Source organism: Eurosta solidaginis, chromosome 1 (assembly GCF_040869045.1).
Source record: "Eurosta solidaginis isolate ZX-2024a chromosome 1, ASM4086904v1, whole genome shotgun sequence".
Taxonomy (NCBI): Eukaryota; Metazoa; Arthropoda; class Insecta; order Diptera; family Tephritidae; genus Eurosta; species Eurosta solidaginis.
Genome location: NC_090319.1, coordinates 21,188,436 through 21,204,990, shown reverse-complemented (window position 1 = coordinate 21,204,990; position 16,555 = coordinate 21,188,436). Strand labels below are relative to the sequence as shown.

General features: G+C 36.5%; 1 protein-coding gene across 10 annotated transcripts in view; it reads left to right on the top strand.

Annotated features, from left to right (window-relative positions):
• The window catches only part of Nlg3 (Neuroligin 3), a 328,557-nt gene extending 312,234 nt beyond the window's left edge, over positions 1-16,323 (top strand). For 9 of the 10 annotated variants that reach the window (XM_067782374.1, XM_067782348.1, XM_067782368.1 and 6 more), the window contains 4 exons: positions 10,595-10,733; positions 12,259-12,410; positions 12,766-12,881; positions 14,768-16,323. In XM_067782374.1, the coding sequence (XP_067638475.1) occupies positions 10,595-10,733; positions 12,259-12,410; positions 12,766-12,881; positions 14,768-16,086 (1,726 nt within the window). In that variant the 3' untranslated portion in view covers positions 16,087-16,323. The remainder of the gene's footprint in view (positions 1-10,594; positions 10,734-12,258; positions 12,411-12,765; positions 12,882-14,767) is intronic. The other variant, XM_067782383.1, reaches the window with a different exon arrangement.
• The last annotated feature ends 232 nt before the right edge of the window (positions 16,324-16,555 follow it).

Below are 16,555 nucleotides of genomic sequence, written 5' to 3'. Positions count from 1 at the left end.
GGGAGCACCAAGTGAGGTCAAATCTGCCTCCACCTGCTTCTTCCAACTCAAGAGAGATCTCCTTTTTCCTCTTCTTCAAAAGTACAGTATCGACTGAAATACTTTTTTAGCGGAGCGTCCATTCGCATAACAAGACCTGGCCAACAAAGTCGATATTTGCCGTCGGGATCACGGACAGGACCATAAATCTTTCGTAGAAACGTCTCATCTTCTCTCGATACCGTCAATGATTTCGAGCCATACATAAGGACAGCTTTTATTGAAGCTTCTCACACTCATGCGGTTCTGTCTCACATTTTTCCTTTTAAAAAGGCATCTTTCTTCCTGCTTCGCCTCTAGATAGCGATCCAATATACTGAGTTGCTGCGCCCATACGCAGTGTTTTTCCTAAGGCTGCGCCCTCCTTTCCCACATGCAGCACAATATTCTTTATGGTACTAGTTGTTTTTGCGGGCTCGATGGACGCGTATAGTGTTAGCAGTAGCGGAACGCATTGAGAAAAAAATATACCCACACTGCTCGTTCACGTCACCATATCGAAGATTGCTCTCGGCGAGCAGGTGTGAGAGCCGACTGGAGTATCCATCACCTCTTAGAGTGCGCACATCCCGGACGCTGGAAGTATATCTGCCATCGATTTGACGTCGTGACCAATTTGTTTTCCTGTTTTTTTACCAGGAGACAGTAAAGTAGCATGGTGTATCTTTAATGCTGGAACCTGGCTTTGCCGATGACCATTTTTCCAGCCACGGCGAAGTCAATAAGCCTCAACCCATTGGGAGATGTTAAAACGTGGAGACACAATTTTCCGACTGTATCAAAGACCCCTTCCTTGCCCACCATAACTTTGAAGTCGTGATTTTAATATCATGTCGAGGCCAATCGTCATATGTCTATTCTAGTTTTTCACAGAAGGAGTCCCTATTTTTTTCGTCTGCATCGTCTATACAAAGATGCGTAAGCACATTTAAACGAAATATTGAAAAACTTCGCTTGAATGCGGATCGCGGCCAGACACTCGTTTACAGCCATAACATGGCGGCCAAATTTCTTTCCCATCATGCCAGTTTGCCATTAAACAGTTAAAAAAAAAGAAGCCAAGAACTTAATTCGAAATTTCGGAGCTAAATTACAAAAAAAAGGTTGGGCTCTAAAAAGTACACAATGGCAAGACCATTCATGTTAGTATTTACGAGATAATATCGATATCGAGTAAATTTAAATGCAAATTTACACTCATACGCTGTAATATACAAACTTACATCTTAATATAAAAAAACACGTGTCACACAATTGAGGCCAATGGACTCCTAAACTACTGAACCGATTTTGAATTTGTTTTGCACCCCGTGTGTAGTTTGATCTAACTTGAAATATAGGATAGGTGACTGGGTGACTAGGGTCTAGGCCAAAACGTGGACCCGGGTACCCCTAGAGTGTGTTTATAGAATATGGATATCAAATGAAAGCTGTTGATGAGTGCTTTGGTACAGAGTAATATATTATCCAGAGACGGACTGGGACTGGGATTAGGATTAGGACTGGGACTGAGACTCTGAATGGGACTGGGACTGGGACTGGAATAAAATACATACCACCTTCTGGGACAAGCAATAAGGGATGTAGAAGAATGAGAAGAAATTGAGAGAAGAGAAAAGAGAAAGGGATGGAGATTGAGAAAGAGATAGAATGAGACGAAGATGGTGTTAGATGAAGCGAAAAAGACGGAGGGAGGAGTGAATAAAAGGATTAGGAAAAAGTGAAGAGGGGGGGAGGGCAGAGTCAGACAGAAAAAGCTTATTAAAATGTATGCAGATTGGCCAAATTTAGGGCAGGACAATGTCTGCCGGGTCTTCTAGTTAATATATATAAAATTCTCATAAAATGTAAATTTTAAATTCATTTTATTGAATAATTAACATCAAATAACTGAAAGTGTTGAGATTTCCCTGCAGTCAAAAGCCAAAGTAGTCAGCAAGCATTCTAGTTCATAGACTAGAATTTTGTGGTGTTATTCATACTTTTTAGTATTTGAAAATTTATTCCACTAGAATTTCGTCTGCCGGACTCGAGGAAATGCGCGAGTGCTTTCTGTAGCCAATTTGCAATGCATACTTCAGTTGACAATGCTCGACCATCACCGTTACCTCAACAGAGGTTAAAGAAGCCATTGAAAAGGCCAAGCGAAAATCGATACTGATGATGGCAAAAGGCCGAAACCGGTTTGTCTCGAAACCAAATTTGACAAGGGATGACGGAAAATCGTTCCAATATACACCAAGCCTTTCATATCAATAGTCCCAGACGGAAAACATATGCCGATGCCAAAACGCGTTGGGCCATGACGGCGTCAGCAGCATAGCACATTTTTTCTACTTGTCGTTGAAGGCCTTTGCCATTCCAGAATAACAGAGAATGACCGGAAACCTAGCCAGTTTCTACCGATATTATCCTTTTAGTAAGTAACGAAAACGTTTAAAGCCTTTATGTTTCCCTCAATTAAATGGAATTTTTCGGTTACTCAGCCATCAGCATGCCTTCCGTAAAGTGCATATCACTACCACCATTCTGTGCTCCATTAACACTCATCATAGGACCGTACTAGTGTAGCTTGGCCTGTTTTGATACAGTCAACTATGATTGGTTCGTTCCCTCTCCGTTAGATAAATAGATAATTTATTGAGGATTGCACCTCATTTCAGCCGACTTCCATGATGAGCCCTAGCAGTTCTCCCATAAACTTAGCCCTTCGTCTTAAGATTGCGTCGCATTGATGATCGATCACAAAATAGACATGTGTTATTCAATTTTTATATATATGTACGTATTTTTATTAAAATTTATTCCAAAGTATAATGTATTGAAGTGATAAATTTTAAAGTTATACATATATGTATATATAAATACATTTTATGTATATGAAATATAATGAATAAAATTAATTTGAGCTAATTTATCCATTTTCAAGTAATTTTTTACCCGACTGGGATAGTACATTAACTAGTAAGAAGCTGATGCCAATATCGACTAGTATGTCAACTGGTGTTACAATGATGCATACACTGAGTAGCATGCCAACTGGAATGTTGATGTTGAATACACTAACTAGTAAGTCAATTGGTATGATATTCTAACGAATTCTGGGAATTTCTGACAATTATGCAGCTTCTGCTAACGTTCGTATCACTAAACTGTCGAATAAAAAACTCCAATATTCTGTGTTGCAAAATGGTCTTTATTAGACTACTTTGGGAGTAGTACAATGATACTTCACAATTATACTGCACTTCGCAACTAATAGCGTGTTTGAATCAAGCTGATTAACTGATTTCTCAGCTGGCGCTGCTTTTATGCTCTCGGTTTTTCCGTTCACCCATTTCTCCTAAGGCGGCCACCGTGGTGTGACGGTAGAGTGCTCCGCCTACCACATCGGATGCCCTGGGTTCAAACCCCGGGCAAAGCAACATCAAAAATTTTAGAAATAAGGTTTTTCAATTAGAAGAAAATTTTTCTAAGCGGGGTAGGCCCTCGGCAGTGTTTGGCAAGCGCTGCGGGTGTATTTCTGTCATGAAAAGCTCTCAGTGAAAACTTATCTGCCTTGCAGATGCCCTTCGGAGTCGGCATAAAATCATGTAGGTCCCGTCCGGCCAATTTATAGGGAAAATCAGGAGGAGCACGACGCAAATTGGAAGAGAAGCTCGGCCTTAGATCTCTTCGGAGATCATCGCGCCTTATATTTATTTTTTTATTCATTTCTCCTAAGGTCTAGTAATTTCGCGAACAGTTCGAGAATAATTGTATCTCATGCTTGGTTCGTTACCAGCTATGTATATGTATATCATGTATACATGTAGTCCACGCCTCTCCCTTAGCCATATGCGTGTGTATGTGTGAGTAACTACATCGGCTGATGACTACATATTTGTGCGTTTGAGATATCTCTTCGTCGCCTTTTGCATACGAGTGGCTGCATTATTGTTGTTGTGCATTTACTTAGTAGCAACTTAATGATGCTTATATTCGTCACAATATTGATGCAGAGACTGGCAATCGATATTTCGTAGAACATCGCCGTGTTAAAAATTCGAGTTGCTAATACGGAAAAATTACAGAACTCATACTAGTTGACATTTTTGGCAAACTAGTACTCTTCTAGTATACAAATAGTTGGTTTGACTGCAGGGTTATTACATGTGCCCAGATATGACATTTTTAGAATCTAGCAAATTAAGTTATGAGCAGTAAATATACACAAGGAAAGATACAGGTATAGAATATACTAGAAAATTTTCTTTGAAGAAGCTTTAAAAAAACGATTTGGTACTAAATCTACTATTGAGTTATTAAGAGTAACCAAAATTAAACCCAGCTGGCATTCACCGAGGGCAATCACTATGCGCGCAATTATTTGCTAACATAGAGGAATATGGTTTTACATTCCCATTTAGCCTAAACTTACCTAAATATACTGTAACCCATTCGTTAGTTAAATTTATTCTTTTAGTAGCAAGACGAAGCAAGACGTAACTTTCTTAAATATCTTGTTTGAGATACTCTCAAAAGTTCTCTTAAAACCATAGTAGTTTGTATTGTGTTCAAGAATAACAATCAAAGCAAAGAAAGCTTACTTAACTCAAATGAAAGTTGAGCATTTTATGGCCGCATTACAGTTTGCAGCAAAGTGAAATGATTATGATTATGTCGTAGTCTGTTTTTTCGTAGTAAGTCTGCTGTTTTTTTTTAAATTTTGTACAAAGTTCTAGTTTTCATTTTTATCAATTTTTTTTTTCTTCTTTTCTTTGGTCTAAATGGTAGAGCATAAATATGCATAAATATGGTCCTGCTTTGAATTTTGGCCTTGGATTCAATAGCGGTAATCGAAATATGCAAACGTGTTTGCGTTGAAGCAGCTGGAAAATCATTTTCGCGATTTAAAGCTAAGCGCATTCTATAAAATCTGTACGTACATACGTATATGTGCATAACTCTATACATACATAGGAACATATACATGTCTGTAGAAGCATGCATTAAAACTTCATGGTATTTTGTGCAGCCGAAACATCTGAATGTATTTCGCTTCACTGCTACTGTGGCGCTTAATGTAAATTGAAAATTCACCAAAGTCGCCTTAGATTATTTACATATCTTTGTTTATGCTTTGAACTCTAGAGAATAAACGGACGTGAAAGCATAAGCAGCTGTTTTTATTTAAAATATATACCCACTTTGCATTTTCAAGCTTAAGAGCAATTGGTATCGCGTGGCAATTTTCTTCCAAGTAGTTGGATCTATACAGCCATTGCGTGCCTAATTCTACTGTGTGGTGTTTTTGTTTTGTGGACGCCGCTTACAATTACCATGAACCTCAAACGTTTACAAAGTTTCAGAGGAGTTCGGAGCTTAGAATTAGTGGCAGTTTTGTTACCACTCCGGCTGGGGGACTCAACACTATCCTGCATTTACCACAACTGCATTTGATTGGGAAGAAAAGATCCATTATTGAAGCCCTGCGAATTAGAGAAACTGTTAGCTAGAAGAATGTGGGAAGTGTCATACTATATTCTTGGGCATGAAAGCCGCACTTTCAATGCCAGTACTCATTGGTTATTGTATTCCAACAACATTTCCGAGAGTTACATAGTTTACAGTATGCACTCCCACTTGCCAAGAATGGGCAAAACGGCAGCATGCAGTTCAGGATGCCATAAACATATGTATTTACTGATGGCTAAAATCTTGATGGAAAGATGGAGAATGATATATTTTCACAGAACCTAGGCCTAGAGATTTCCTTTCGCCTTGCTGATCATAAATCACTTGAAACGTGTGCTTTAAGACGGAAAAAGTGTCTTCTGGGACAACCAAGCCCCATTAATATGTATGTAGGGTTCGACCTAGGGGCGGCCGTTTATATCAAATAAATGTAACCACGTACACTACCAGAATAAGTTACACAAAGCGATTCTCTTGACCGTGTGATCAGTTTTATTACTTAATAGTTCTTAAAGTTAGTTAGATTAAATTTAGTATATAGATTTTTATATATATGTAAGTAATTTTACTGGCAACGATTGACAACCTTTCTGTTCAAGTGATGCGACGTAACTTAAATTAACTGAAGTTTTACTTGATTGTCTTGTCCGTTTTTCGTCAGGCTCGTTCAGTTTAAGGGTTTTGTGATTTTATGTCAGAGCTATATTGCCGGCCACTTCTTGTACGGCAATCCAACTCCACATGTATATAGAATTAAGTCCATCACTGAATAACGCAGATATCTCAATGAAATGGCCCAACACCTCAATATCAGCCTTATATGTATAACAAGATACAAAAATACTAGCCACTGAGATTATGAACGAGCCAGGAGGGGTGCGACCATCAAAATCCTTATCAAAATAATGCGGTAGTTACATATATGTATGGCGTTTTGGTGTCCCAAGTTTCATGCTGGCATGCAATTTATTGGCTCATTCCTTTTAACCTTACCTTACCCTTTTAAGCGCACTGCAGTCTGTAAAACGAATGTGTATCAATGTTACCCGAAAAGTCTTGCACAAAATGACAGGTCTGTATCCAAGAGCATGCAGAATCAGCTGTAGAAGAACAAAAGGTATATTTCTTGGCCTTAATTGCAGAGGTTATTTAGTGTAAAATTACTTGAAGCCGAAGATTTATTTAGCCCCAACACTCAGTAATGGTTAATATGTTCGTAAATCGTCATTTATAAGCTCAAACCTGAACAAAGTACAAGTTTTTTCGAAAAGATTTTTTCGGAATATCTCTGGGCCTTTTAAAGCGACTAAAGAATTTATATAAACCGACCTTAAGCCTGGGTTAGATTCAAATGGTTTAGAGCAGCACTTAAGAGATTAAATATTTTCGTACAAGTTAATCTAAAATCAGCGCGCGTACTGGGTTGTAGAATATATGATGTGTGTATATTTATGCAAAAAAGTATATGAAAAGCAAAACACTGCGATACCGACATACGCGTGTACATTAGACAGTATCGGTATCTATACGCAATAAAATAATTTCAAAAACCGGCACTAAATTAGAAACTTTTCTCGCGAATTTTGACCATTCTTGTGAGAGCAACTAAAACTGCGTTTTTGAAGTATTGGATACATGGTATAAATATTACCAGGTAAAACCATTTACTCTTCTTGGCGGCCATAATGGTTTTTTGATTTAAAAAAAAATTGGAATCACTCTCTTTAACTTTGTGGAAATTCCAAACCAAAGTAAACACAAAAAAATTGTGGGTTTGACATTTTCATTTTTTTTTTTTTAATGCCAAAACAATAAAATGCTTATGAAATAAGTGAAAAAATATTTCGAAAAGTTTTGAAATCGGTTTTAAGTTATAAGGCAAAAGAATAAGTTACCAATATAATGGATGCCTCAACACGTGCTATTTTTGCAAAAGGACAAAAGAGAAGGCCTTACTTCTTAACCTCTTCTAATTAAGAAGAAGAATGTTGGAGACCACCACTATTGATTTTTCAATCATCCTTCTTCACTTGGTTGATACGTTTTTATCCCCAAAATATGCTAAAACTTCACTTTATAAGAGATCACCAGTCTCAAGTGTCTTCGCTACGACGGAAAAAAATTATCTTGGAGATAGTCTTTGGTTTGTTTTGGTCCTTTTCCTCGCGGTTGGAACATATATTTTTTAATTGGCGCTTAACTGTTTAGGAGATGCTGGTCGTTGCGTAACAAGTCACTCCAGCTAACCCTGTTTCGCGATAACTGACGCAAACAGGGGGCACCAAGTGGAGGTCTTTCCATAACTTGCCCACGCCAGCAAAAATGCAGTAGCTCTTCGCAGCTTAGCTAAACATCATCGTCCAGTTGGATTATCATAGTTCGTGGAGACTGCATTTACCGGCTGAACGGGAAAAGTCTGCAGCCATGGTGTAGAGCTAATATGTAGGCCTATACATCAAAAATATTTAAGAAAATTTGTATAAATGGTACTGATTGTCCCTCGGCATTACCTTGGCACCAAAAGTTCGTCCGAATTAGCAGATACATTTTTGGGTCGGCACAAAACATGTATTTGGTGAGCCAGTTGGTAGAAAAACGAATACACGATAAGTAGTCTTCGAATTGGATGGAAAGTTAGACTTTAATCTGCTCAGATAGTAGATATGTATCTCTTCCGTACACCTTGGCGGTAAGTCGGGGTTTTCTTCTCGTCGCGCAGACGCTGATACATTTCTAAACAATTTGTTGAAGAAAATTCCTCAGAAGAGGATCATAGCCTAATGTTTTTCTTTTGGGGGAAACCACAGTACAATTCTTGAATTGGAAATTCTGGAATGTGGCTGACCGCTGAGATTTCTTATTTTCTGGTTATTTCCACCAATAAAAAATTTGGTTTTGGATAAAATATCATAATATTAATGTTAGAACGCAAATATATGTGGTAATTATATACGATAGCATGAAACTGGTAATACGCGTCTAAAAGTACCGAGAGAGGTATCAAAAAACACATATTGACCTCGAAAACAATAATCCGAATGCGGAAAATAAAAATTTTAGATCGTTCAAAAGATATTAACGAAAATCCGAAAAATGACCGCGGAGTGCTCCGAAACCGAGGGTGGGATCCATAGTATTTTTGCGCAGAACACCTTCCGCATTGACGGCCTGTCGCCGCGCTTATAAAAAATTACCTTGGGTGGGTCTAACACCGGTTTGGAGAACAAAATTATATCCGCGGAAAACATTTATGTTCACAATTTTTTTTTTTGTGGGTACCACAAAATCATCAAAATTACAACAACGACATGAAAATGTTTAAGATTTCTTTTGCAAATATCTCTTGAAAGACCCAAAATTGTTTACCTTCGCTTTCGGATTCGCGATTCTGGATACAAACCGCGTCTTTTGATACCCCTCTTAATATTTTTGGAAGTGTATTAAGAGTGTCATGCTGTCGTATAGAATTACCAAATATATTACAGTTTGGTATATTTTTGTTATGAAAACAACACCAAAATAAAACAAGTAAAGACGGGACTGTTTTCGGCTGTGCCGAAAACTTCATACCATTCATGAATGGGGCTGAACAATAATCTTATCCCATTCGTAATCTCCAAATAATGCGCTGAATAAGATAAGAAATAAATAGTGGACAGATGTAAATACCTAAACGATTTTAAGATAAATATAAAAAAATTACAAAAAACCCCCTTATCTGAACGATCGGTTGTATGGTATATAACTATATAAATCTCCGGTCAAAGTGATTTTTTCATGATATATTAGAATATATGCCACCGAGTTCCACGTCCAAAATCGTCTCATCTGAGCGATCGCTTGTATGGGAGATATATATTATAGTGGTCCGATCCTACCGGATCCGAAAAATGTCTAATATAATACAAAAATACCTCCTTGTGCCAAATTTCATTGAGATATCTCAAAATTTGAGAGACACTGTTTGCATTCAAACAGACAGACGGACGGACAGACGGAGGGAAAGACTGACAGACGGACATGGCTATATCAACTCAATTCGTCTCCCTGATCAATTCTGTATACTTAATGGTGAGTCTATCTTCTATATTTCTCAACGTTACAAATATCGGACCAAAGTTAATATACCAATTCATGTTCATGAAAGGTATAAAAATAAAAATGTGAGAGCAGAGAGAATTTTAAAATTGTTTTAAACGTCATTTCAGCTCTCACCGGCTTTACCTTGTAATATTTATACCATGATGGGATATTTGATGTCTGGTTTTAAAATTGACATGTAATAATTTTTTCTCTGAGAATTTATTTAAATTTTTTTTTTCGAATTTTCTTTGGAGCTTTGTCATAGTCTTAAAGTAGTATTTTTTTTGTAATTTGGCGCAAGATGACACACATTTTAAGATCCTATAAATGGGTTAGCAAGAAAAATTGATAAAAGCGCGTCAGAGCTCAAATGTACGTTAGAATTTTACATAAAGCAACCTGACCATCATTACACTGTGTCGGTTCTTAATTGTCGGACGGTAACTTTGTAATAAGACAGCCCATTTTTAGAATAGATTCGTGATTATTTTTGACATCAGAACTTCTATAAATCCTTCTTATATAACTTTGGGCTTAGCTGTTACTTTTCTTTTCTAGTTTGACCAATAAGGAAGCATACTTTAAGAGCCCACAACTGTTTTAGCAGACAAACCTATATGAAAACGACTTTAGTGTGAAAGCGAACTTTGAAAGGAAAGAAAGACCAAAAGTTACTACATACGAAAAAATATCCTATTTCAAATTCGTGTTCAAAATGCTTGTTCACAGACACACTAAATATTAGCTACAAATTTAGGAACGGTATTTTGTTCTTCATTTCTCTACTCAGTCTGCTGTACATATACGCACACATACCTAGAAATTCTTAATATTTTAAAGTCGTTATTATAGCCCAGCAACAACTACATTTTATCTTAAGTAGCGATGAACTAAATATCTTCACATACACAAAATTGCATATACATATATACGTATATCTGTGTTATTTGTTTAATTTATGCTCTGTTTAGACTGCAAAATGTACAAGCATTCCATTTTTATCACTTTTTTGCAGTGACGAAACCCTGGAGGCTTTAAGTGATGCACAAGTCGTAGCACCGGCTGCACAAACTGTCGACTTACATTCAGCGGATCATCGCAATTCATATTTGTATGTCTTTGACTACCAGACAAAATATGGAGATTATCCACAGGTAAAAATTAAAGTCATATAGCTATATATTTTAATACTTACATATGATACAAAGGTAAGGGCTGTCTTATTTTAAAAGAAATTAGATTATGAAGGCATTTTAAAAGAGTTGTATAGACATAAGATAAAACGTACTTTTATAATTACGTTTTTTGCTAACGTTATATAAACTAATAGAAGTATACTAAATAGTTTAAAAATTTAATTAATATCTGCTTTTGATTAAACAGAGCGACAAATTTTAGACCCAGAAATGAGCTAAAGGATAACAGTACGTTGAATGTGAATCTGATGTTAGAATTTTAAACTGGTTCTGGTTTTTGAGTTATTTGTACTTTATTTGCATTTTCGTTTGATGGTTTCTCATTTCCAAGTGATTATTGTCACTTCTATTTGATGCTTTTGCACTTACAATTGTCTTCTCTCATTTCCATATGACGCTTTAGCATCTACGTTTGACTATTCTCAATTCTATATGACGCTTTCGCATTTAAAATTGACTATTCTCAGTTAAAACTGTTTATTCTTAATGACAATTTACGCTTTCGAATTTTCAAATGACGAGTTCTTATTTACAAATTACTATACTCATTTCGATATGAAGTTTTCGCATGTGCAATTAACAATGACGCTTTATCACTTGACTATTTTTATTTAAAAATGACACTATTCAATTTTCAGATGACGAATTCTCATTTACAAATGACTATTCTCATTTCGATATGTCGTTTTCGCAATAACAATTGAAAATCTCATTTCCTTATAAAGCTTTCGCATTTACAATTAATTATTCTAATTTACAACTGGCTATTCTCAATTTCAACTGACGCTTTCGAAATTTCATTTGGCGCATTCTCATTTACAGTAGACTGTTCTCATTTCCGTACTGGGCTCTTGCACTTACGTCAAGGCTTTGATAAATTTTTCTTTTAATTGTGATCCGTTCGCTATACTTTCTCCACACAAATCTTTTTCAGAAATTTGGGATCTAATTTTAGGCTTTAAGGCCCTTAGGTCTCTACTGAAAAACCTTAAAACCCAGTAAAAAATTAATGCGATTATTGAGAGATATTTAAGTTGTACTTTGTTTGACTAAAATTGAGTGCGCTATAAACTTGCATACTCAAAAAAAAATTCAGAAAACTCTTCATAAAAAAAGCTTTCGTAAAATATTCACGAACTTTCGAAATTAAATTTCGAACTAAAAACTTCACTTTTTTAAAATAAAATTGATTGTGCTATAAATTTGTTCATCCAAAAAACCGTAAAACTTGAAAAGCTTCCAAACCTTTTCTTAAAATTTTGAAAGGTTGTTTTCGAAATTCGAAAAATTGCGAAAATTTCGAACAAACACTTCCGATTTGAGGAACTAAAATTGATGGTGCTACAAATATGTATACTCAAAATAAAATCCGAAAACTGGAAATAAGAAGTTCGAAATTTTCTCCAATAACTTTCGAATTTTCGATTTTTTTTGAACATGTCTTTTCAAAGAAGTTTGTTGATTCTCCCCCATTTCATTTCAGCGCCAAGGCTGCATCCACGGTGAAGACTTACCGTATTTATTCGGCGCTCCGTTAGTTGGTGGTTTCACTCATTTTACGCGAAATTATACGAAAACTGAAATTAATCTATCGGAAGTTGTAATGCTTTATTGGTCAAACTTTGTGCGTACTGGGTAAGTAAATGTGTAATAAAGTGGAGTTTTTCTAAATTGAATGAAACAAGCAGGGATCCAAGCAACAGCCACTTTTTTAAAACTCGTCACAGAAAAAAAACATTTATATAAGAAAAACTAGTTTTTTTGTTTTCAATAACATAAAAGGTCTAACATAATTTTAAGTAGCCTGTTTAAACGAGTCCATTTCTCTGCATCTCTAACTTTTTTAGCAATATTTTGATATCAAATTAAATATTTTATGGCATTGTTGAGCACACGCATAAATGAAAAACTAATTAACAAATTTTAAGGCAAAGCCATCCTCACCTCAGTACAAATATTTGCTTTCTTACAATATTCTTTCACTCTAAAGCAATCCAAACGAGCAAATGGAAGGCGATCATTCAAATAGTCGACAAGAACGCAGCCGATATAAGACAGTCGAATGGACAGCGTATGAGAGTGTGCATAAGAAGTATTTAAATTTTGGTAAGTAAATGAGGGCGAAATATTGCTGCGATTTTCAGCTATTTATATTAACTTAGAATCACTTGTATAAAGCTGCAAGGCATCCCGGTAGATATGCTTCTAGGATAAGTGTTTACGTAGGGGCTATTCAAGTTTGGGGTCCCGTTTCTTTGCGGACTCCGGGGCAGATCCGGTTATTTTAAGGGAAAAATTCTTGCTCCTGTTTCTCTTCGGGAAAAGTTTATGTTTCAGTTACTTCTCAAACAATGTTCCTATTCCAGTTTCTTTACAAAGAATGTTCCTATTCCAGTTTCCTTTCAAACAATGTTCCTATTCCAATTTCTTTTCAAACAATGTCCCTATTCCAGTTTCTTTTCAAACAAAGTTCCTGTTCCAGTTTCTTTCCAAACAATGTTCCTATTCCAGTTTATTTTCAAACAATGTTTCTATTCCAGTTTCATTTTAAACAAAGTTCCTATTCCAGTTTCTTTTCAAATAATGTTCCCATTCCAGTTTCTTTTCAAACAATGTTCCTATTCAAAAAATTTTGTTATTCCGGTTTCTTTTCAAACAAAGTTCCTATTTCAGTTTATTTTCAAACAATGTTCCTATTCCAGCTCCTTTTCAAAAAATGTTGCTATTCCGGTTTCTTTTCAAGTTCTTATTTCAATTTTTTTCAAACAATGTTGCTATTCCAGTTTCTTTTCAAAAAAATGTTACTATTCCGGTTTCTTTTCAAACAAGGTTCCTATTTCAGTTTCTTTTCAAACAATGTTCCTATTCCAGTTTCTTTTCAAGCAAAGTTCTTTTGGAACGAAAGTTCCTATTCAAACAAAGTCCCAGTGTATTTTGAACGAAGCTTTTTTTAAACAGGTCCTGTTCCAATTTCTTTTCAAACAAAATTCTTGTGTACTTTTGAAACACAGTTTTTGTTCCAGCTTCTTTTAAAACAAAGCTCCCGTTCCACTTTCTTTTCAGACATATAGAAACTAGTTTCTTGAAAAAAAAAAAGATTATTTTCAATCAAGTTTTGAGGTTTCATGTCCTTTTATCTGTGGTTCTTTCAACTCTAAGTAATCCAGTTATGAGTCTTCATTAGGCACTCTTCAAATTTTGGTTTATTTTTTTGGCACAGTTCCTTTTCATGTTTCTTTTTTAGTTAAAGCTCTAATCCAGTTCCGCGTTTCATTTTATATTTATTGTTGCTCCTTTAAATTTTTTTATTTCAGATTTAGTTCCAGCTCCAGTTTCGGTTCCTATTTCGGTTTCGGCTTTGGTTTCGGAACAGCCGCCAGATCACATTTAGGTTCGCTTGCTGGTCCAGCTCCGATTCCTTTTCGCCCTGTGTTCAGACAAGTATAGGTTTCAGTTTCATTTTCGATTTTAGTTTTGGTTTTGGTTTTCCGCTTCTCATGTCAGTAAAAGTTTCGGCAACGGAATTTGTTTGGCTTTTGGCGTAAGTTCAGACTTGCGTTCTTATTTTATGTTCAGAATTTGTTTCACTTGCGCATCTTATGCCACTTCAGGTTTTGGTTCTGGCTTGGGTTCATCTTCTGAGGCTAGCTCTATTTTCTGTAGCAGTTTCGCTTTTGGTTCCACCTCAGTTTCCAGATCTGAACCCGGTTCAAGCTGAAGTGTAAATTTCAGCTCCTGTTTCAGCTCGGTCACAGTTTTAGTTCCGAAAAAGTTTCAATTCTTGTATTGGTTCTTTAAAAAATGCTTAGTTCGAAGGGGGACATTTGTTTGAACCGAGACCAAAACATTGCTGTTTGCTGCAGATAATACATCCTGCTGTGGATCTACCTAAAAGACCTTATTTTATCCTACTCTAATTTAAATTAATTTAAGTATTTACTTACATATATGAGTTCTGATCATCATTTCCATATTTGCTTTCTAATTCACAGACACAAAACCCAAACTGAAAAACCACTATCGTGCACATCGACTATCTTTCTGGTTAAATCTTATACCCGACTTACATAAGCCAGGCGGTGATAACGTGCCAGCCGCGCATCATCAACTTCGTGACGACAGCGATGATGAATTGGACAATAATATTGCAAGTGATGCAACCATTAAACCCCTCAACCCACCCTATTCACCACATGCAGGCACTGCAGCACTTGGTAATTTTACATTATTCACCAATCAAGTATTCTCTTTGCTGAATCTATCATCACCCTCATCAGCACGCAATGGTTCACGTTATGGTGGCAAACTATATCCTGGCGATGACGATGGCGAAGCACATGCAGCGGGCAGTGGAACAGCACCCGATACACAAGATGGTTTTGCAGCTTATTCAACTGCTTTGAGCGTCACCATAGCAATTGGTTGTTCATTACTTATACTTAATGTACTCATATTTGCTGGTGTCTATTATCAACGTGACAAAACGCGTCTGAGTGAGCCGCGTGCACAAACAAAATTGAAACGACAAGAAAATGGACAAATGCCAAATAATATCTGTGGTGATCTTGAGACATTAACGATACATACAAAAAATGATCCGGCTACAATTTTGTCACATCATCACGCGTTGCAACATCAACATCAGCTACCACCACCAGAATTTGCTGATATACCACATCGTGCGCCACCGCCACCAAAGCATTTAAAAACGCTACAAGATACAAGCGGTGGTAGTATGAATTTGGGGAACGCGGGTGGCGCGCTCAATGCGACGAATAGTACATTAGGTGTTGGTGGTGGAATTATGGGTGGTGTTGGTAATAACACAAATTTAGGTGCAACAAGTGGCCCAGGTGGATGTGGAAGTAACGATGGTAGTGGCAGTGGTGGTGGTGGTGGGCGCGGTTTAACGAGTACCGGTGTTGCTACAAATAATATGATAAGTCTAATGTCATCGCCACATGCATTACAAGTGATGGGCAATCAATGTGGCACGCTTACCAAAAAAAGTTGTATGAAACAATCGCAGCAACAGCAACAGCATCAACAACAACAACAATTGGTTGCAACACATCAGCAGCAACTGCAAAGTCATCATAATCAAAATATGACCACATCGTTAATGGGAGGAGGTGGTGTTGGCGGCGGCATTGGTCCACCACCACCTTCGGTATCCAGTGCACAAGCACATCAGCATACACATGTTGCTCAACAGCAACAACAACAGCAGCATCAACAACATCATCAACAGCAGCAACAACAGCAATCACAGTTACAACAACATCCGTTAATGGATGAATTGCGAGTGTGACATTAATTGACGGTGCGTTTCAAATGTGATCTCTAACGGTGATGAAATGATTGTGATGTGATGCGTAATACGATACGAATTAATCCCAATTGATGTGAAGAGTGTGTCTCTGTGTGTTAATATAGCATGTTTGATTGATAGATTTGTATAGATATGTAGTTATACTACTATACTCATAGGAGTTCAAGCAAACATCGTTTAAAATTTCAAGGTAAGAAATTACGTATACGCCGTGTACAACCCAGTTTTACCTATACGAAATTTGCAAGTAGAATAATGAAAATAAACAATTTGCACTATATTTGTATAGTGTTTAAGTGTGTGTGTGTGTTTGTATGAGAGTATGATTGAACGAAACTAAATTGAGATTGCATTTTGTAGACGCATTATTGTTAATTTTTTAAATACCTAAAGGTTGAAGATACTAAATTGAATATATACCCAAATTCACATAAATATGTATGTATTA